This window comes from Peromyscus eremicus, chromosome 13 (genome assembly GCF_949786415.1).
Source record: "Peromyscus eremicus chromosome 13, PerEre_H2_v1, whole genome shotgun sequence".
In the NCBI taxonomy this organism is placed as follows: domain Eukaryota; kingdom Metazoa; phylum Chordata; class Mammalia; order Rodentia; family Cricetidae; genus Peromyscus; species Peromyscus eremicus.
The window spans coordinates 9,196,330-9,217,714 of record NC_081429.1 but is presented as its reverse complement, the minus strand read 5'-3'; the positions used below and the strand labels follow the sequence as shown (position 1 = coordinate 9,217,714).

At 56.0% G+C, this 21,385-nt stretch overlaps 1 protein-coding gene across 1 annotated transcript in view; it reads right to left on the bottom strand.

Moving 5' to 3' along the window:
• The window catches only part of Gpc1 (glypican 1), a 28,238-nt gene extending 9,134 nt beyond the window's left edge, over positions 1 to 19,104 (bottom strand). The window contains exon 1 of the mRNA XM_059278148.1: positions 18,939 to 19,104. Coding sequence (XP_059134131.1) covers positions 18,939 to 19,104 — 166 coding nt within the window. The remainder of the gene's footprint in view (positions 1 to 18,938) is intronic.
• Between the last annotated feature and the right edge of the window lie 2,281 nt (positions 19,105 to 21,385).

Here is a 21,385-nt window from a genome sequence, read left to right as displayed (position 1 = left end):
AGGGTAGATAAGGGTCCACACTCAGGAAACAGGCACTTGCTCTCCCCATCCCACTCCCACGCCACTGCAGGTTCTGGGTGGCTGGGATTCCTGAGACCCTTGGCCACCCACTGTCGACACTCCCCATCCAGTGGCCTCTCCTGCAGCCCCCTGGCTCTGCCTGGCCACCTCGCCCAGCCAGCCCGGTGACCTGCGCTGTTCCAGTTGCCCCAGCACCGCCCCCGTCCCTCCCTCCCTCCTCGGACAGACACGGGAGTGAAGACACGGAGCCAGAGCCCGGGCACCGGCCTGAGGGCCCCGGGCAGGCTGGGCCAGGCTGCCCAGAAGCCCACGCAAGGCAGAGCTGCTTGCTGGGGGAGGGGGAGGCTCAAAGACAGGCTTTCTGCCTGCCTGCCTGCTGAGCCCTAGCTCCCCAGAGACCAGGGCCACAGGTGACAGGCACTCCGCATTGGAACAGCGAAGGCAGCCTCTTCAAAGCCGTCCACGCTTCCAGAAAGGCACCGGAGTACATGGCAAGTACTTGCACAATCTCCGGGGAAAGGTAATTTTCTACTCTAAGGGGATAGCCCACCAGCAGCTTTCTCCTTCCCAGCCCCGAAGCTGGGGGGGGGCTGCAGTATCGTGCAACCCCCGCCCCCCCCCCCCCGTTCCACCCATCTTTGTCGGTCAGAATTGACTGCATTCTTCCAGATCTTTTCCTCCTTGGTTTCTGGGACCCTCCCCTCCCCTGGTGCTCTCAGGTTTTTATTTCGCAGGGGTTATTTGTTCACAGCAGGTTTTCCTCACCCTAGTCGCCTTTCTAAACCTTGCCCCCAAACCCGAAGTCCCCCAATTCCAAGGCCCCTGGCTTCTTGTGACACCCAGCATGGCACCCCCTGGCAGCAAACCCACAGGCGGCAACCTGTTTGCCTCCTCCCAGATTCCGGCAGCGGGTCTCCCCTCCACCCCCACTGTTCTCCACAGCGGACAACAGCCTGTGGCTTCCTACCTTTCAGGGTCACACCCTCCTGCCACCTGCTGACAGCTGCAGCTCCTGCTCCTCCCCGACAGACAGCCCCTCTCTTGGACATCAGCGGTCACCCTAGGGCTTCAGCCTACCCCCGTATCCTGAGGGCATTTCCGATGCTGTCCACAGACCTCTCTGACCTGACTGCTCCTGACACCTCAGGGACCCACTGCCCTGAATCCCTCCGCCCTTCTCAAGAGACTGGAGACTCATGCCATCTCCTCAAGCCCATTCCTCCAGAAGCCTTCCCTTGTTCACTGGACGACGAAGACATGGAAAACCTGCTTCCCTTACCACCCCCGAATACTCCCATTTCAGCCTGCATGGCTTGGGGCAGTGTAGGAACACACAAGAGGATACCTCTCAGCCCCACGGCTGCCACAGCCAAGGGAGAGCACAGGCTACCCTCCCCTCCCCAGGGCTGGCTCCTAGACCAGGCCTTTCTGTTGACGGATAGGGCAGGAAAAGTAAATCAGCACCCCCCCATCTCCATCCCCCCCCTACCCCGTTCTTTCCAGCCCCAGAGGCTGAGGGTCTCCAGCACATGACAGCTGGTGGTAACAGGGAACCAGGAGCAAATGGCCTAGCTTTCTGAGGGACTACTTGCCTCCCAGGACCCAGGGGGTCTTCACTACTGCCTGCTCCTGTTCCCCAACAAATCTGGACCTGGCTAGTCCCCAAGGGTCACACCTGAAGGAGGGCATTTCAACCCCATCTCCAAAGTTAGAAAAGCATCAAGCACAGTCCTCTCCCTTCACTTCCAATACTCCCACCCTCCTGGATGCCTTCATGACCCCCAAGCCCCTGCCTCAGTTTCACCCAAATGACAACATCACCAAGAAGAGCCTCCATCACGAACGGGGACCCCCTAACTGGGGAGCATCGGGCTGCTGGCACTTGTATGAGCTCGGTAGGAGGGGTCATCTCCGGGCAGGAAAGGGCTCTTTCCATCAGTTGCCTCTCCAGCATCAGGCCAGGCCCAGGCGAACAAAGCCTGGGCGACACCTGCAGCTCCCACCTCTGCCTCCTCCACAACAGGGATAGTTCTGCGCAGCTGGAACCGGCAAGCAGGATCGGCAGATGCCGGCGGCGGCGCCGCCGCGCCCGGTGCCGGCCGTGCCGTGAGGAGGGGGCGCTGGTGCAGTGGGTGCGGCTCGCGCCGAGTGCTGAGCGCTGCGGCAGGCAGAGGGGGCACTTGGAGGGGGGCTGCGGCAAGCCGGAGATGGAGGGAGGGGAGCGAGGGCAATGTGATTGGCGGGGAAGGGGCTTGCCGCAGTGGGCGAGGCAGACAAGCGCGGAGGAAAGGGGTGTGCTAAGGCTGGGGGTGGGGATGGGCTCAGCAGAGGAAGGGGGGCTTGCTGCAGGAAGGGGGCTGCGGCAGCCAGTGGGGGGGGGTGCAGAGGGATGGATGGGTTAGGAAGGGGTAGCCAGGATGGTTCAGGACAACTTCAGGGAGATGGGGATGGGACGAAGGTGGGGAGCTGGAGAGAAATGAGTGGAAATCAGGGCTGGGGACAGGGGTCTTGATGGGAAGGGGATGAGACATAGGCTGTGGTGGAGCTGGAGATGAGAGGTGAAAGCGTGGGGGGGGGCAGAATGCAGATAGGAATGGTGATGGAGATGGCGGCTAGCAGACTCAGCCTGGCACCACCTTAGCAGGCACCCTCCTGGCTTTAGGACCCCCCTTCCCGGATGGCCGCTCCAGCCATGTCCCCAGCTGTGGACGCACTCCGGATGGCAAGCGCGATTGATTCCGAGTGTCAGTGCAGGGGCCCCGCAAATGCAGAGCGGCAGGACTCAGCAGGGAAAGGCCGGGATGAGGCTAGGGGCGCGGGCGGCATGGTGGACTCCGCAGCCCAGGGCAGCGGCAGTCTTCACTGGCGCACACAGCTGAAGGCGGCTCCCTGGGACGCGCCTCCTCCCGCAGCCTTCACTGGCGCATCAGTGCCGCCCCCGTCTCCCTGGAAACAGTAGGCGTTTGCGGAGCACCCCCCACTCCCACCCCCGCGGTGATGCCCCGCATTTCTGAGGACTTGTGGATCAGGCCTCTTCCCTCCAGCCCTAGTCCAGGGGTAGGGGTGGGGTGCAGCGGGTGCTCTGGCTTCTTGGCCTCAGCAGGTCAGACTCATGGGAAATTAGGGCTAGCTAGGGAGTCTATGGATGGTCAAATTTCTCCTCCAGAAAGTGTTAACTGGCTGCATTGAGGGGGTCCCTCTCCAGCAGAACACCAGATCTCCACTGCTGTCTGTGCACCCAAAGGTCACCATAGTTTCCCAGTCCTTCCTAATATCCCCTGCCCTGAGGATCCATCCCCATTAGGGCCTGCCTCCAGTTCCCTGATGCTTCTCTCAGCCTTACCAGCCAACCTGGACCCAAACTCCTCCCAGACCCCTCTCCATCTATGGCCCTGGCCCTCCTGGGACAATGGCAGCTCTCCCACTCTGCTGATCACCTCCCCTTTCTAATCTTTGATTCCAGTTGGGGAAAGCCACCTACTCACACTTCCTCCCTGAAATGTATAGGTCCCCTCAACCTTCCTAGTCTCATTGCTGGGGACACAGGAATCTTCTGGGTGAGCAGCTGTTCGACCAAGGGGCGTTGGACCCTGAAGATTCCCTCAAAGAAAAGGCTCTATCCCCAAACCCTAATGGCTGCCCCCTAAGCTACCTACCTACTCCCTGCTCAGGCCACCCAACCAGTGAATGCCAGGTAGGAGGTGCCTCAGCATGGCAAAAGGTCCCACTGAGGCAAAAGGTCTTGCCGCAGTATCCATGGCTCATGCTATGCTCTTGGAACACGTTGGAGATGAAGAGGACCTTGTGTTTATGTCTACCAAGACCGCGTCCTTGTGACTTGGCTGCAGGGCAGAGCCCACTCAGAGCTCGAGGTGCCGCTCCACCAACTCAGCAAACCTCAGCTTTGCTTTCCTGTTCACAGTCAATCCCCGAGTGGTACGGAGTGGGGGTTCAGGCAGGATGTATGGGAAAGGGAGGGTTCATGCCTGTTGTCCCAGGCTCTACATGGTTTTCTCATCTAGCGGATCTACCAGTCTATTTCTGGGCCACAGGACAACGGAGAAGGTCTCCAGGACAGACTAGTCCTGCTTCCTCAGATGTGTCTACATGGGATAAAGGGACGCAATCCAGGCTCCTCCTCAGCCCTGTAAATACCAAACTGGCAGAGGTGGTAAAAAGATACCACAACCCAGCCAGGATGGAGCTCGGGGCAAAAGCCACTGGCTGCCAGCCCAGCTGTTCCTACTGGCCTGGTAGCCACCTTCCTAGGCATATCCCTACCTCCCTGCAAAGGCTGCTCACCTCTCCCTGGCAGCCATGCCAGCTCTCATGTTAAAACACCTATAAATACAACGGGTAGGGGCACCTTTGCCCAGTGTGGGCATTTCTGGAACAAGGCTAATGCTATAACTAACTCACAACTTCTTCCTCCAAACAGGTACAAGAAGCAGGACAGCCAGAAGCTTGTGGTGTAAGGGGAATGTCTTAGTTAGGCTTCTATTACTGTGAAGAGACACCATGATCACAACTCTTACAATGGAAAACACTGAATTGGGGTGGTTCACTGACAGTGTTAGAGGTTCGGTCCATTATCATCACGGTGCTACACGGTAGTGTGTAGGCAGACATGGTGCTAGAGAAGGAGTCCTACATCTTGCAGGTAACAGGAAGTGGTCTGAGAAACTAGGCGTGGCTTGAGCATACAAGACCTCAAAGCCTGCCTCCACAGTGACACACTTCCTCCAACAAGGCCACACCTCCTAACAGTGCCCCTCCCTTTGGGGGCCATTTTCTTTCAAACCACCATAGGGAACCTGGGAGATGAGTTCTCATCCATAAAGGCTGTTACTCCTAGCACCTGGTCGGTGTCACACAAACTAGGGTTCGGGGTTAGAATCACTTTATCAATACAACTTGTCTACCACTGACATGGTGGCATACAGAGAGCCAAATCAACACACCCAAGGTCGGTGGCTGGGAATGGCCATGTGAGCAGTGTTGGTCTCCCTAGATTCCCATGCCAGGGGAAATCCTGGGCGGAAGGTAAAGACTGCGGCAGGAGTCAACATGCTCTGTTGAGAGGCAGCTTCCCTAGGCTGGGCTGCCCAGACGGCACCTGTGTTTGCCCAACAAGGGCATGCATGTGGCTTCCAGCTGTGCCCCACCCTGCCCTGCAGGCACAATTAAAGCAGGGTAGAAGGGAACCAGAATGTCAGTTACATTTTATACTTTATTTATTTTTTACATGCATTTATAAGTGTGTATGTGCCTGTGCATGAGTGTGTGTGTGTAGAATGTCAGTTACATTCTATTTATTTTTATATGCATTTATAAGTATGTATGTGCCTGTGCATGAGTGTGTATGTAGGATGTCAGTTACATTTTATTTATATTTTACATGCATTTATAAGTGTGTATGTGTGTGTACGTGTACGATGTCAGTTACATTTTATTTATATCTTACATGCATTTTTAAGTGTGTATGTGCCTCTGTGTGTGTGTATGTGTAGGATGCCAGTTACATTTTATTTATTTTTTACATGCATTTATAAGTGTGTATGTGTGTGAGTGTGTATGTGTGTGTGTACGATGTCAGTTACATTTTATTTATATCTTACATGCATTTATAAGTGTGTATGTGCGTGTGCGTGTGCGTGTGCGTGTGCGTGTGTGTGTGTGTGTGTACACATGTGCTACAGAGCACTTTTGGTCAGAGGACAACTTGCAGAAGTTGCTTCCCTCCTTCCACTCTGTGGAAGGGAATTCTGACATACAATAAGATGGATATCATGCTCAATGAAAAAAGCCAAGTGAGGTCCTTAGGGCTGTCAAAATCACAAGAGACAGAATGAAACTGCATGTTTGAAGCAGGGGAGAGGAATAGAGAGTTTGTGAGTTTTGACTTTCAACTTAATACAATCTAGAATCATCTGGGAAGAGAGCCGTAGTGAGGTATTATATCTAGATCATATTCTCCTGTGGGCATGTCTATGGGATCCAGTCTACTGTGGGCGGCACCATCCCCTAAGCTGGGCCCTGACCTGTGTGAGAGTGAAGTAAGCTAGCGGACAGCAAACAAGCTGTCAGCAAAGATGCATTTGCTTCTCTCTGCTCTTTCCTGTGGATGTGATGTGTCTAGATGTCTCAAGTTCTTGCTTCTGATTTCCCTGTAATCATGGTCTATATCCTGGAAATGCAAGTCAAACAAACCCCCTTCATTTCCTAGGTTGCTTTTGGTCAGGGTGTTTTTACCATAGCAGCGAAATAAACTAGAACAGGGGATTAGTGTTTAACGGGGACAGAGGTTCAGTTGGTAATGACACACCATGCCGAGAAGCCAGTCACTATCTACCCAGTGGGGTGGTCTGCCTTGTCATGGCTGCCTGCGTCTTGCAGTCCTTTGTGGGGTGCACTGGTTAGTGTTGTGGAATACTAAGATGTGTCACATTTGTGCATGCTGTGAAACATTTGTTTTAGTGATGCACAGATGTGTTGCATTCTTTTATGTTGCATTTGCTTAACTCTGTGAAGCTGTGATACTTTGCCTGTCTAAAACTCCCGATTGGTCTAACAAGGAGCTGAACAGCTGACAGCTGGGCAGAGAGAAAGGCTAGGTGGGGCTGGCAGGCAGAGAGAATAAACGGGAGGAGAAATTAAGAAGATGGAGGATGGAGAAGAAGGAGAAGGAGGAAGAACAAGAAGAGGAGGACACTAGCGGCCAGGCCCCCAGCTACACAGCCAGCCACGGAGTAAGGGTGAAAGTAAGATACACAGGATTAAGAGAAAGAGGCAAAAGGTAGACGCGATAATTTAAGAGCTGGCTAGAAACAAGCCAAACTAAGGCAGGGCATTTATAAGAAAAGAATGAGCCTCCATGTGTGATTTATTTGTATTTAGATTGTATTAAGTTGAAAGTCAAAACTCACAAACTCTCTATTCCTCCCCCCTGCTGGGTGGTGGGCCCCCAAAAGAGCAAAGAGTAAAACAACCAAAACCAGGTTAGTTTCTCGTCAACTTGATACAAGCTAGAGTCATTAGAGAGGAGGAAGCCTCAATTGAGAAAATGTCTCCATAAGATTCAGCTGTAAAGCATTTTCTTAACCAGTGATCAAAGGGGAAGGGCCCATTGTGGGTGGAGCCACCCCTGGGCTAGTGGTCCTGGGTTCTATAAGGAAGCAGGCTGAGCAAACCAGTAAGCAAGCACCCCTTCACAGCCTCTATATCAGTTCCTGCCTCCAGGTTTCTGCCCTGCTTGAGTTCCTGTCCTGATTTCAGATGAACAGTGATACAGAAATGTAAGCAGAAGAAACCCTTTCCTTCCCAACTTGCTTTTTGGTCATGGTGTTTCATTGCAGCAATAGAAACCCTCACTAAGACATGAAGTGTGGCCTAACTGAAGTCACTGTCACTAGTGGACATACATCCACAAGCACACAATTCAGAGGGGATGACTGAGGTTCTTAGCTGTGAAGTGACTCATCCACATCAGACTCCGGGGCCAATGCTGCGCTTTCCCCTGGCCCAGGCTTGGCTGGTATGAGAGACTCTGGGGACCTCATTTAGCCCAGCAGCAGTCCTAGGGATGAAGATGAATCCTCACCTGCAAAACCAGGGCCCGAAGGGCCTTGCCTGGAGCCAGATGTGGCCTGTGAACTGGCCGGCACAGTTCCTATCTGGCCCTGACCAAGCTTTCTGAGAATGAGGCCTCAGGCTGCTAGCAAGTGCCTGCAAGGATAGGGAGGGCCACCTATCCTGCCACTGGTGACAGTCTCACAACCCACTCCAGAAAGGCCCCTCCCAACCCACCAAGCACTCCTGGGCCTCCTACCTAGCAGAGTCTTGTCTTGGTCATTTGCACAGTCCCTACTCTCCAAAGGTCAGACCTACCCTCTGGGGTCTAAGGAGCAAGTGGCATCATGGGACCACTCTGCCTCAAGTGATTCTCAGAGATGCTCACCCAGCTGTCTTCTGAGTGGTGTCTTGGCCCCTCCTTGTCTATGCTCAGGCTCATGCCAGTGATTACTGTCAGGCAGAGGGACACAGGGGTCCAGTGGCACTGCTCTGTAGGAGTGGAGCTCAGGGCAGGCAGCTTGGATCCCCGAGGGAGCATCAGGACTGTGTCAGAGCCATGGGATGCAGTACAGAGAAGCCCTCCCTGCTGGCTGGTCCCTTGACACACTCCCGTTCCCGCCTACCTTTCCTGGGACTCATGTTCCCAGGGGCCCCTTCTCGGCTTCCTTCCTACAAGTCAACTTCTACTTTTCAACCCTGGCCCTGAGAGTGACTGCTGGCCTGCCATCCACACAGCCCTGTCTCCTCTGCTGCTGTATCCCGGGGACACTGCTCTCCTCGCAATTCCTGGCTTCCCATGATGGGACCAGTGAGAAGCAGCTGAGTGGCTGACAGGGCTTCGGGAAGGAGCACTGTGGGATGCTGGCTTGGATCTCTCCCTGCAGCCAGGACCTCCCTGCCCCCATGGCTCCTCAGCCTCCCTAGATGCCGGCCTTCTCTCTCTATTGAGATCCCCCCACTCACAGCCTGCCTGGAGAAACCAGCACTGGGGAGGAATGGACCTCCCTGTTCCCCAAGAGGGGCACAGAACACACACAGAGGTACAGCAGTCAGTCCAGAGTCACATGGCCAAGTCAGCATAGAGCTGCTCTTGAGCAGAGATAGACTAGCATGGTCCAACAGACCAGGACTGGATTCTGTGGGGTGTCTCACAGTGCTAGGATAATGGCCACTGAACAGGTCACTGTCCTTAAGAGGTGGTTCTCCGCCAAGGGTGTGGCTTTCCCCCAACAGCCCAGCCAACACATGCCTTCAGAGTGTCACTGTGCCATTGCACACAGCACAAACAGCCTTCCTGTCTCCATTCTGCATGGCTCAGATGCCACCACAATGACCCCAGACTGTCCACTGTGCCAAACAGAAGCTCTGGAGGTCTGGGTACAGAACCTGGCTACATCCTAACACCCAGAATGGACTGTGTCTTCCAGGGCAGTTCAGGGAGCTCTACTTGAGAAAGGAGGCAGAGGTTAAGGTACCCACACTGGATCCACAGAGCTGACTTCCAGTCCTGCCCTGCTTTAGAGACAGGCCCTACACTCTCAGCCACTGGTGTAACCACCACCCTTGTGTTGGTTAGTATATCGATTTGACAGGACTTAGAATCATCTAGAAGATAAACTTCTGGGTATGTCTTGAGGAAGTTTATAGATTGGATTAAGTGGAAGACCCATCGGACATATGGGCAGTACCATCTCTTGGGCTGTAGTTTTAGCTTGAATAAAAAGGAAAAAGGGTTGGGGGTGTGATTAGGTGGTAGAACAAGCTTGGGTTGAACACAAGCTATGGGTTGGATCCTGTTCTGGAGAGTTTTATGCCAACTTGACACAAGATAGAGTCATTGGGAAAAGGGAACCTCAGTTGAGAAAACCTCTCCTTAGGAATGGCGTGCAGTTTCTGAATTAGTGATTGATGAGGGAGGGTCCAGACCATTGTGGGTGGTGCCACCCCGAGCTATAAGAAATCAGGCCGAGTAAGCCTGGTGACTTTTGTGGGAAACAGAGGCTGGCTCCTCAGGTCAATGCAAAGCTCTATGTGCCCAGCCAAAGGCAAGAGTTACACAAGCTAACACAGAAGGCTGGGAACCTTCATACGCTGACTGGACAGGTAGCCAGGACTTCTTAAGCCATCTTGATATGTCAGGAGAAAGCCAGGGCTGCACAGAAGGACAGTGGTCTGGGAGCCCTGGGCCTGTCCTGTGCAGCCTAGGGTTGGGTCACTCAGGCAGGTGTGGCTGTCAGCCTCAATGCTGACAATCTGATGCCTTCCTCATTTTCCAGCATTTTTTTTCCTGGTACTAGGGACAGAATTGAGGGCCTTGCATGTTCTAGGTCAGAGCTCCACCGCTGAGCCATGCTTGTACCCCCCCGTCCCGTACTTATTATTATTGTGTATGTATATGTGTCCATGTAGGGTGTGTGTCATGGTGCTCCACGGGGAGGTCAGAGGACAACTTCATGCACTCAGTTCTCTCTTCACTTTTACATGGGTTCTGGGGATCAACCAGGTCTTCAGGCTGGTGCAGCAAATATGTTTTCCTGCTGAGCCATCACGGTGGTCTCCGGCACCCCACAACCATGTACTTTTAATCCTTTTAAATGAGCTCAGCAACAACTGATCATGTGCCAAGCAAGGGACCATGTTCAGAGGGAAACTGACATCTGCTTGCCTTTGCTGACACTATCAGACGCACAGCTTGAGGGTGCTCTGTCTGCCGCCATGTGTCAGCACCAAGAACAGCACCCAGCACACAGTAGGTGCTCCAGCAGCAGCGCTGAGGTTTCAGGGGGCCTTGTGAACCTCCCAAACCTCATCACTGTCCAGACTGGTCGTCACGCTCACTGCTCAGCCCAGCTCTCACAGTGACAGGCTCTCCTGGTCACAGATTGGCCCTGCCCCACCAGGCTGGTTACACAGTTGGACGTGGGCTCTGTTCTAGGCCCTGGTGCCATCTGGTGGAGGCTGTCAACTCCTCAGGACTGAGTTTCGCTTTGAAGCATGAAATGAGAGGACTATGGAGGCCATCTGGGGGCTTCTCTTTGCCCCAAGGAGCTAGCCTCTATTTCTTATAAAACTCAGTAAGCATTTATCAGAATATTACAGAACACGGTGGTGCACTGTGAATTCCCCATGAATACACTGTGTTGTGAGACCTGGCAGCAGGTTTAATGTCCACTGGAGTTTTCAGCTTGTGGTGGTGCCACATTCCAAGCTGTCTGCTACAAAATTAAAGGGACCTGCCATTATTGGTGGTTTCTATACCGGCCAAGTCCTAACCCTATTGTTCCTAGCAAGGACATGCTGCAGCCTGGTTGGGGGCCAGTCTCCTTAGCCACATGCCTGAACTCTGAGTTCCATTTGTGTTCCTGTAAGGACTCCTGGCTTGCACTACCCTGCTTACTACCTATTTGTCACCCTTCTGGATCCAACTCCATTTCCTCTCCCCATCCAAAGCTTCCCCTGACTTTGGGGCCTACAACTCCAACTCAAGTGCTTCTCCGGGTGCTGATGATGTTTTTGGAAGACGCTACCAACTCCTGGGAGTTGGTAAAAACAGCACCCACTAACGGCTAAGAACAGTGTACTGCCAAAGTTCCACACAGTGGATCCTGGTTAGGAATATCACCTCACTCATGGAGTGGTGTGCCCAGAGCATCTGACCTATGGCAACTGGCCCAGAGCTCTATATGCATACATATTGGATGAGATGTGCCCACCTGGAGTCCTAAGATACCAGGATGTACAGAGAGTCCTGGGTACTGATCCAATGAGAGTAGGGGAAAGGCACAGGTTAGAAATGGAGCATTACTAGGAATTTTGGTAACTTATAAAGAATTACAGTGAATTACTAATAGCCTCATCTTTTTAGATAGCTGCGTGGTCCAGTGTGTCCCGAGCTCCATGACAACTGCAGACGTGTAAACGCCTGAGCCAACCCTGGCAGCAAGTGGCATCAGCTTTCTCCCCGGAGACTGGCAGATGGTCACAGGTGGGCGGGATGTAGTCCCTGCAGCCCTCCAGCCTCTGGTGGGCACTTGTGGCCAAGACGCTTGAGGAAACACTCAGACGTCACCACGGTTCACCATGCGGATGGACTCAGAGGACCACAGATAGCCACAGACAATGAAGACGCCCCAGACACAGCAGTAAGGATGGCCAGTCACAGGTCACAGCCTGGGATGTGATCCACAGCTGTCCTTGGTGGTTAGGAACACCTTTGAAGGTGTTTCTGTGGCTACAGGGAGCCAGGACAGCTTATAAGGAGGGGGCTATCTGCTCAAGGCCTCGCCAGTACCCCCCAGACTCACATTTGGTAGTGTTGCAACCCAAGCACACCATCCTCACCATAGGCCAGTGGGTGTGGCTGAGGCTCAGGACCACAGTGCTGAAGTCTGGGGATCACTGGATTTCGAAGGTCCTGGAAGCCCCAACTAAATTTCTCACTAGAACTTAAATGTGTTGAGTCAGGGACTGAAGTGGAAAAAAAAAAAAAGTCTTGCACCTTCCAGCCTGGCCAGCTTTCCACTGTCCCTCAGGAGGCGGCAGGCCAGTTTGGCTCAGGCATCTGTGACCAGTGAAAGGGCCAGCTCTGACCTTAAGAGATTTACCTGGGTGTGGCCAGCTGAGGAGGGGCCTAGCTTGCGCCTCTGTCCTGTCGGTCAGCTCGCCAAGATGATGTGTCCCCACATGGCCCCTGAGGATCTATACCCTCCGGACTAGATCCTCCCAGTACTGGCTTCTGATGCCTTAGTCCTCTGCTCCTTCTTGTACCTGAGGGAGTCTGTGTCTTGAGAACCAGATCTCCACCCTATGATCTCACACTACGTTCAGCACCTATGAGACGGGCCCACCTGAAGGTCTCCTGTGCTTCATTCACAGTGCCCAGGTTAGCACCATCAGCTGGTACCCACACAGGCACTTGCCAAGTCTGGGCTGGGACAGTGACTTACCCAGAACGGGAGTTGATTAGTGCAGCAGACCTCCAGTGAGGCTCTGCCCTGGGCTCCGTCTCTGGGACTCAGTTTCCCGTGTGCATGCTAAGCAGTGCTCAGCCCACCAGGAGCTTGGGAGCATCTATCCCCTAGGCATCTTGCAGGGGTTCCTTTCTGAGCTGCCCAGACACAGGCCATTGCGTCGACTGGGGCTAACAGCTTGCTTCATGCACGTGCAGTGCCCACACGAAGACAACAAGAGGCTGACCTTCTGGCACTGGTCTCTAGGTTCAGTTCACCGAGGCCCTGGGCTCTGTCTCTGCTTTCCTCTGTCATGGCCCACGCTTCCCAGGGTGGGGGGAGGTTGGGCAGATGGCCAGGGAGCAAGATTGATGAAGCCCCCGGGGGCTGCCCTGTCACCTGGCCAAGTCCTCAGAATCTAGGGAGCACTCTGCACAAATGAGCAGCAGCCTGTTTGGCTGGGCCTTGCCCCGGGGGAGGCGGCCTGCTTGGCACGCTGTGGGACTCTCCACCAAACCCAGTCTGTCCCGCCCCTCGCTCCTCTGCTGTCCTCTGAGAAGCTGGCCCCAGAGTTGAGCCTCCCACCTGGCTTGACTCTTCTGCTCACAGGTGGCCTGTCTGAGCTACACCGGTGCCACTGAGTGCCAGCCAGCCGGGGATCTTCAGGCCACAACCTCGTTACCCACCCACCCACCCAGCTTCTGTGACATACCACAGAGATGTGTCACTGGGTTAACACAGCTCTGGCCACGGACAGAGCACTGTCAGATCTAGAACATCAGAGAATCCTGGCCTGCCACCCAACATGGAAGGAAGGTCCTTCGGGGAGGCAGGGGCAGCCATGGGGACAGGAACCTCTGCTGAGGCTTCAGGTAGGCAGGGCATGGAGCAGGTCGGGAGAGGTACGACTCCAAGACAGAGAGCCCAAGATTTCTGCAGCCAGGTGGAAATGTCCAACAAGTGCTGAGAATGAGATAGAGGTATCATGGTGTGTCATTCCTTGCTGAACCGAGTCCCCAGAACCTGCATGTGGAAGTATGACTCCCCCACCCAAACTCGAGAAGGTAATTTTATTTTGGGCATGAGGTCTCTGCAGACGTTAACTATGAAGAGCATGTGAGCGGGCCCTAACCCAAGATGACTGGTGTTTTGATAAGGAGAAATTCAGTGATAGATATATATGGGGGAAGCTATGTGAAGATGGAGATGTGGGTTTATAAGCCAGGAGCACCAGTCAGGATGGTGGGAGAGGCTGGACTCACGTGTTCCCACAGCTCCAGAAAGGGAAGACCCTGCCTGGTGCCTGGGTCTCAGCTTCCCAGTATTCCAAACCACGAGGCAATACACGAAACATCTGCAGTTACATCTGTTTGCTGCGCTTTGGTATTGTGGCTCTGGGAAATGGAAATACTGACAGTTTCCAGGGCTGGTCCTCTGCTTGGCACACAGGGAGAATTTGGAGCATTCACTACCTGAATGTACCTAACACCTGCTCAGGTGAGATTCTAATCAGGAGTGTATGTGCCTGTCAGGGAATGTTGGGGCCAACAGTGGCAGAAGTGCCCCTATGTGGGCACAGGAGTCATGTGCAAGGGGAATGCGCAGCCAGTGGGAGATAATGCTGAGGGCATACGCAGGGGAGGTGGTAAGGCTGGTTGGTCCCTACAGAGTCATCAATGGGGTGGCACTGTGTTCCTCTCACACTCAAGAGTTTCCCTGACATGTAGGTGATGACGGAGAGTAACTAAGAGGTCTAGGCACCCTCAGCTCACCCCTGGCTGCCCTGTGCTCTCACCCAGAACAGCAGCCTCTTTGCGGGGTGGGGATGAGTGGAGCTGAGCCCGAGGGAGGGAGGACCACACCACCCCAGGGGACTGTGCCCCAACACTCCCACGCAGGAGACTTCAAATAGTCCTTCTTACTTACAAATTTCTTACTTCACAAGAAAGGCTGACAGCAGGACATCAGCAGGGTATTGGGCCTGGGGCAGGAGGCACTGAAGGTGAGCAGCATCCTACGCCAGATGACTGTGCCCATGGCCAGGTTAGGTCAGGGCTGGACAGAGGCTCTAACCCGGGGGCCCCTCAGCCTAGGTCCTGACATAGGAAAGACCCCCCAAATCACTCTAGACCCAACCTGAAAAGGCCAGCCTGGCTTAAGGAGGAGTCCGTCTTTCCCTTCCCATCCCTTACGTCACAGGTGATAGCTGTGTTACAGAACCACGGCGTTAGAGAAGGGGTGTTCACACACTGACTGAACCTACCTGGGTCTAAGCTCAGCCCTGCTGCTTGGCATGCATGCCAGTATATCCCCAATGCTTCGAGGGTGGGCTGGGGGCTTCCAAGGCCACGGGCACTGTCACTAGGGGCCTGCTCTAACAGCCGTCTGGGACCACTGTCATTGGCAGACCCACCCCATACTCCAGGGCATCTGCCTGTCTACTAATATTTGGGGACTTAGCCCCAGGTAGATCAGCTTGCCTCTCCCAGTGGTTGACAATCTGGGGGGTCTGTCCTTAGCTGACAAGAAGCACAGCAAGGGTCCCTCTATGCATATTCCGAGGCCACCCTGTGTCACAGGCCTTGAGCCTGGGAAGTCATTCTGGTCTGGGTAGTTAAAGGAATTTCTAGACCCAAAGAAGGAGCTGAAGGCAGAGAACCAGAGCACAGAAAGCAGCTGTGAGGCCCACCAGGCTTGCGCTGCGAAATCCTACTTCAGGCCTCTACGCTGAGAGAGCATGAGACTTCCAGAACACAGAGCCTGGGTAAAGGAGGTCTGCTCTGGTAAAGGAGGTCTTTACTGAGGTACAGCTGCCAGCACAGGCTTTGGGATTAGCCAGACAGTGCCCTAAGAAAGGTATGTGGCCTCTCTGGCCTCGATGTTCTCTTCTGTCCAGTGGTTCACATCGGCCCTTTCATGAAGTTGTGAAAATGTGTCTTCGGAGCCCAGTTCACAATGAACACCCTCAGCTGATGGACACCACCACCTCTGCCGTGTGTGCTGACGCTACACAAATCCCCTGGAGACCGAGAGAGGGTGTTTCCATGGAGAAGCAGGATGGCCTGTCCAGCATGGGAGCCTCAGGGCTATAGCAAGGACCCAGGCCATTGCATCACGCACTCGGCCCTGCCGGATCATGGCTCCCTTGGGCACACAGAAGCCCAGCGTTGTGTTGGGGATGATGAAAGTCAAGCTCCTAGAAGCACATCAGGGGATTTGGACCACCTTGGGTTTCATGCTGAGCCACAAAGGGGGTGTCTCTCCCTGGGCGGAAGAGCGCACACAGAAACTTTTGGTCCAGAGTGGGGAATGTGCCAGTGACTTCCGAGAGCCAGGCCTCCAGTGAGGGAGAGATTCTGTTGGGTTCTGGAGAAAGCCAGACAACTCTAAGAGGTGGGAGGGGCCTGCAGGCCCAAGGACCTCAGATTCTCAACTACTACTGCACAGAAGGCCAGCCCACAGAGGGCACTAAGAGTCTTGCTGGGAGTTTAGGGGATACTCAGTGTGTATCCGGTGTGAGATGCCCACCCTCACTGGCAGGCAGGCAGGCAGGAACACTGTGACTTTGGGGCACAGGAGAAGCTCGGCAGTTCTAAGTTCTTCTGATTCTGCCCAGGCTGGAGACCCCAAGGAGGGCTGCATGTGTTCCGCTAAGGCCTTACCCATCCTCTATCCCCATGCTGCCGTGAAGCAGGAGAGAGGCAAGTGTATGCAGTCGTTCACTAAGAACCTACTTGGGGCCAGTGGACTGGATAGGCTTTGTGTTGACAACAGAGAGCAGGCAGGGGCGGTTCCTGACCCTAGAGGCCAAAGTGGACACCCTGGTGCAGTACTAGCCATACGGGGCAAGCTCAGTCACACGCATGACCCAGAATAGTCCTGCCAGCCAAGAGAGACCTGCCTGACCATGGCTGTGACTCATCAGTGGGCTCCTAGCAACTTCCCCCAGACCTTGCTCCCCTGCAGCGCCCTGGCATAGAGGGAGGACACCACCGTCATGGCTGCCTCCCCTGGCTGCGTCTCATCTATGGAACGGGACAGCTGTTGTCACTGCTACTTGGCCAGGCCACCCAGAAAACTAAACAGGGGCAGGAGAGGGCACCCCTGTGCCCATGGGCCACCCTTCCTCTCTCCCAACCACCCACTGACCCCAGTAGAACCTCAGCAGGTATCTAGCCCCTGGGAGATTCCCGTATTCCTCAGAGGAGAGCGCTCTTCGGAAGTCTAGATTGGAGACTGCGGAAAAGGGTTCACACAGGAGTTAGAGCTCTAGGGAGGACTGCGCCACCAGGGGCCACCAGAGGGCGCCTGGTCCTTGGAGTCCAGGTCTGGTGGCTCAGAACCGGACAGGACCCTGAGCTTGGCTGCCCCTTGGGCTCCAGCTATCTTGGGGGCCACCCTGCTTCTCTCAGTCCATGTGCTAACACTCTCTTTCAGGGTCCTGGGGCTTGCAGGCATTCTCTCTCCCACTCTGAGGGCTGTGAGGTGCAGCCCAAGGGGTCCCAGGGAAGTGTGGCACCAGTTCTGAGGAGCACCAGTAGGGCCGGTGGAAGAACACAGTCCCCAGCCTTGCATGTCAGGAAGTGGGGTGACCCTGAACAAACTTTGGGCCCCAACTGGTATGACTGCTGTAATTCTGGAGGGTTCCCACACACCGCAGCTGCATGGACAGTACCCACAGCCTACACAGACATCAATGCATTCTGCTTGTCTTAAGCTCCTAATTCCCCACATTCCCCAAGCCCAGGGCAGTAAGACCCAGGATCTCTGGAAGGGCCACACCTCTGCCTCTTTATTTTGCCCTCTCCATGTCCTTGTCACTACCCACACTGCCTGCATGGGCACAGTAGCTGTGAGTGGGTACAAGCTCAAGAAGGTCCCCAAGAAGGCATTAAGATGGGTGGGCCTGGCCATGCCATGGGGAGCTGTAGGCTGGAAGGTGTCAGACTGGTGTGTGTGTGGAGCTGGAGTCTGGCAGGGATCAGAGGTAGGCAAGGATGCCCGGTATCAGTTCCTATTTATGTGTGTTTGGAGGAGGGGAGAAAGCCAGCAAGCACCAACCAAACTATACTGGTACCTTCTGCTGCCACGCACCCAGGTGGACAGTGCCCAGAGAAGCGCAGGAGGTGTGGCCTTGACATGGCCGGGCTGTCTGCAGAGAGAGGTATAGGAAGGCCTGTACTGGAGGTACTTGAGGGGGAGCTAGCCAAGAGACTCAGGCCAAGCAAGGTGTCTGTGGTTCTGTCTCTCCCCAGGGCCTGGCTATTTATTGCCACTCCTAAGCAAGATAAGGCCACAGGCCACCCCCTCTGGTTGTCCTCATTCAGAATGCCTATAGTACCACTTGAGCTTGGCCTCTAGCCTGCAAGCCCCCTCAGTTTCAGAAGAACCCTACAGCAGGAATTCCCTGCTCACCAAGGCCCTGGTGTTGCTCTTATTCAGGGAAACTCCGCACACATTTAAGGATGAAGCCTGGGGCTGGGGAGGTCCTTAGGACACTGCATGGGCGCTCCAAGCTCATAAAGATTCGGTTCCCAGAGCTCCTGAGGCAGCAGGGAAGGGAAGGGAAGGGAGGGGAAGAGCTGCTCTCAGCAGCTGCAGGGCCGAGGCCGCCGCCAGGAGGGCCGCTCTTCTTACAAAGAGATGACAAGGCCCCTGGGCGGGATCCAAGACGCCGACCACCTGCAGCTGGGCTCGCAGCTCCAGGCGGCCCCAAGTGCCCGGCCCGACCACGAGTGCGCTAGGGCCGGGGCGCTGGCGGGCACAAGTTCCAGGGTAGGAATCCCCGCGAACCCGGGGGTCGCCTGAAGCCCACAGCAGGCTCACATTTCTTTGGAATCCAGGCTTGAAGGATAGGATCTCCTCCCCTAAATCCCACTTAGGCTGCTCCTGCCCTGGACCCACGGGAACTCCTAAGTAGAACCTTGACGCCTCTGGGAGAGGTCCGCATAGAGAAGTTCCTAGCCCGCTGCCAGTGGGAGCTGTGCCCCAACAGACCGCCCCACAGCTACCGCTTGATCCACCACAAGGGCGGCAGGCACGCTGCCCCGGAGCTGGGATTGTCGCCCCGGCCGCACACTGGGCCAAGCCAGGGGCTGAAGACGCCCAGCTCCAACCCTGACCCAAAGGGAGTGCACCGCGCCGGCGTCCCCTCGTCCCTAGCCGGGCCAGAACAGCGCTATGGGGAAGGGACTCCAGCGCGTAGTGACCGGGAACTGGGAAGCAACAGAGCGGATCGGAGCTTAGAGGCGAGGGCCGCGGGGTACAGAGCAGTTGAGGAGCAGGAGGCCACTCCAAGTCTGGGTGGCGGGTTCTGGCGCACGGGTCAGGGGCCCAGAGCAGACCTCTTCCTAAGTACTGGGGTCCGGAGCCCCGGGACGCCGCACCCTTACTCACCCGAGATCTCTGCCTGGGGCACGTCGCTCAGGCTAAAGCCCTTGTCCCCGTAGATCTGGCGGACTTCGCTGCAGCTCCGGCTCTTGCTGGCGGGGTCCCCGCGGGCACAGGCGACCAGCGCGGCGATCGCGCACAGAAGCCACCAGCCTCGGGCCCGGAGCTCCATGGCGTGGGGCCCGCGGCTCCCTGGCCGCCCGCGCGCGCCTCCCTCGCTCCCGGCCGGCCCGCTCAGCCTAGTCTGCGAAGGGCAGAGCCAAGGTCCCGGCGCGCGCGGCTCGTGGTCCAGAGGCGGCGGCGGCGGCGGCGGCCGAGGAGGCGGAGACAACAAAAGCCGGCTGCGACTGCGGCGCGGGGCGCGAGGCGCGAGGCGCGAGGTCCAGCCGCTCAGTCGGGCCGCCCAGAGCGCGGCGGGCGAACGCGCAGTCCCGGCTCTGCGCCTCCCCCGCCGCCCGCCCGGCCCCACGGCGGCCGCGGAGAGGGGCAGGGAGGGGCGGGGAGCGCGGGCGGGAAGAGGGGAGCGCCCGGGCGGGGAGGGGCGGGGCGGGGCGCGGCTGGGGGCACGATCGGGGCGCACCGGGCGCTCCTTCGCTCTTGGGAGGGGGGAGGCCCTTCCAGTCCACGTGATGTGCTCGGTTGCTCTAGGAGGAGGGGGAGCCTGGGACGCAAAGCTGAGTCCAGGGTCCTCGAAGGCGCCACCCCCCCTTCCCCCAAACCCAACACTCAGGGCGGAGGCACCACCTGTGGGGGCGGGGGCGGGGCGGGGGGGGGACCGCTGAGGCAGGGCTTCCCTCGCCGGACGTGACATCACGTCCTCGCCTGGCCAATCATGGACTTCCCCGCCCCCTGCTGAATTCGGCACCCCTTTGCTCCTCTCCATCCTTCACTGTACCCGGCTTTCTCTCTTTGCGCTTCCAGCACTCTGTCCTGGTCCCTCGCTTCTCTGCTCACCTGCACCCCCACATCAGCTCCTACCTCCCTACGCCCTTTCTAGCCGCTTCTGCAGGGCTCCAGTTCTCATCTGACGTGTTTTGGAGGAGGGTGAGGGGGCTGAACGCGGGAAACTGGCCAAAAAACTAGCCTTCACCAGCTCGGATGACTTAATTGTGCAGATTGTCAGCGGGTGTTTCGATCCCCTCTTCGTGACTCCTTAGGAGCTCGGGCGACAAAAGTAGTGGGGTAGAGGCAGGTCTGTGGGCTTGGATGCAGCGTGGCAGGTGACCTCTGAAAAGAACCGTGGAGTAGGGAGACTATGCAGGGCAGCTCAACCCCAGACATGTTGTGTCGGACCATCAGCTGCCAAGCGGAGCTGCAGGGATAATGGGGAGGAGGGGAGGGTGCCTGGCACCCCACCTGGGCGCTGGTGGTGCTGGGTTCGGAGTTTCTTGCTTGGCTGCTGCTGCTGGCACTGTCCCTTCTCTTCTGTCCACCCTGTGGGTAGAGGTCATCGTAGCTGAGGTCACACTGTGGACCCAGATACCTAATCTGGAAATGGGAAGAAAGCAAACGAAAGTGGCCCACTTGGTTGAGAGTAGTAAGGTAACCCCAATGTGACAAAAGAGTGCAGGGCTCTTGGTTCAGCTGGGTCAGGACCTGTGGGTTTGTGACAACACCCCTAACTAATCACCCATGCCTCAGGATGCCCCTCCCATCAGGGTTCCTACACGGTTGGACTGTGGCTCTCAGGAGGCTGGGTTTCCTGCCCTAACTCCCACTGAAGTTATCCCGTGTACACAGTTATTGCTTGAGAGCAGCAATGGAGACCCAGTCTAAGAGAGCAGATCTCCTCAAACCCCTGCACCATAACACTTTTCCTGACTCACCAACCCCTGCGCACTGCATGCTGAGGCCTGCTCCTCCTGGTCAGGCCAGCTTTGGCCCCCTACTGCCTTCAATAGGGCACTTGCCCCTGGCCCAGGCTCCGGCTTATCTTATGTGCTTTCCATGTGGTCTGGCCTCCCACCCTATGCCTGGGGATTAGGAGGTGACCTCCTTGGTGGCCTGGGAATTGACTCGGGGTTTGGCTGAGGCTCAATAGAGGCCCCATGTGTGACCCGTCACCATCACCATTGCATGCCTCTTTGTGACTGGACCAGACTAGATAGTTCCTCAGGGCAGGTTTAGTGTCTGAGCCACTTCTGGGCCCCAAATGGCAGATCGCTAGAATATGGTGGCCCTTTCTGTGATGCTAGCTCAGGTGATGCCCTGTATAGGGTGGCTCCCTCTCCTAGGGACATCCTTATCACTCTGCCTGCAGAAGTACAGCATAGCACCTTCCCTCAGGTCACAGTACCGGCAGCCAAGACCTCCCTCCAGAGGGATGCTGCTCTCCATAACCTTGAGGGACCTGGTATGGGAACAGCTCAGGGCCTGCTGTGGAACTGACAGGGAGCGAGAGGGCAGCATGTAAGGGCTGGCAGGTCCCGAGCAGCCTCCCCTCCCTTGCAGGG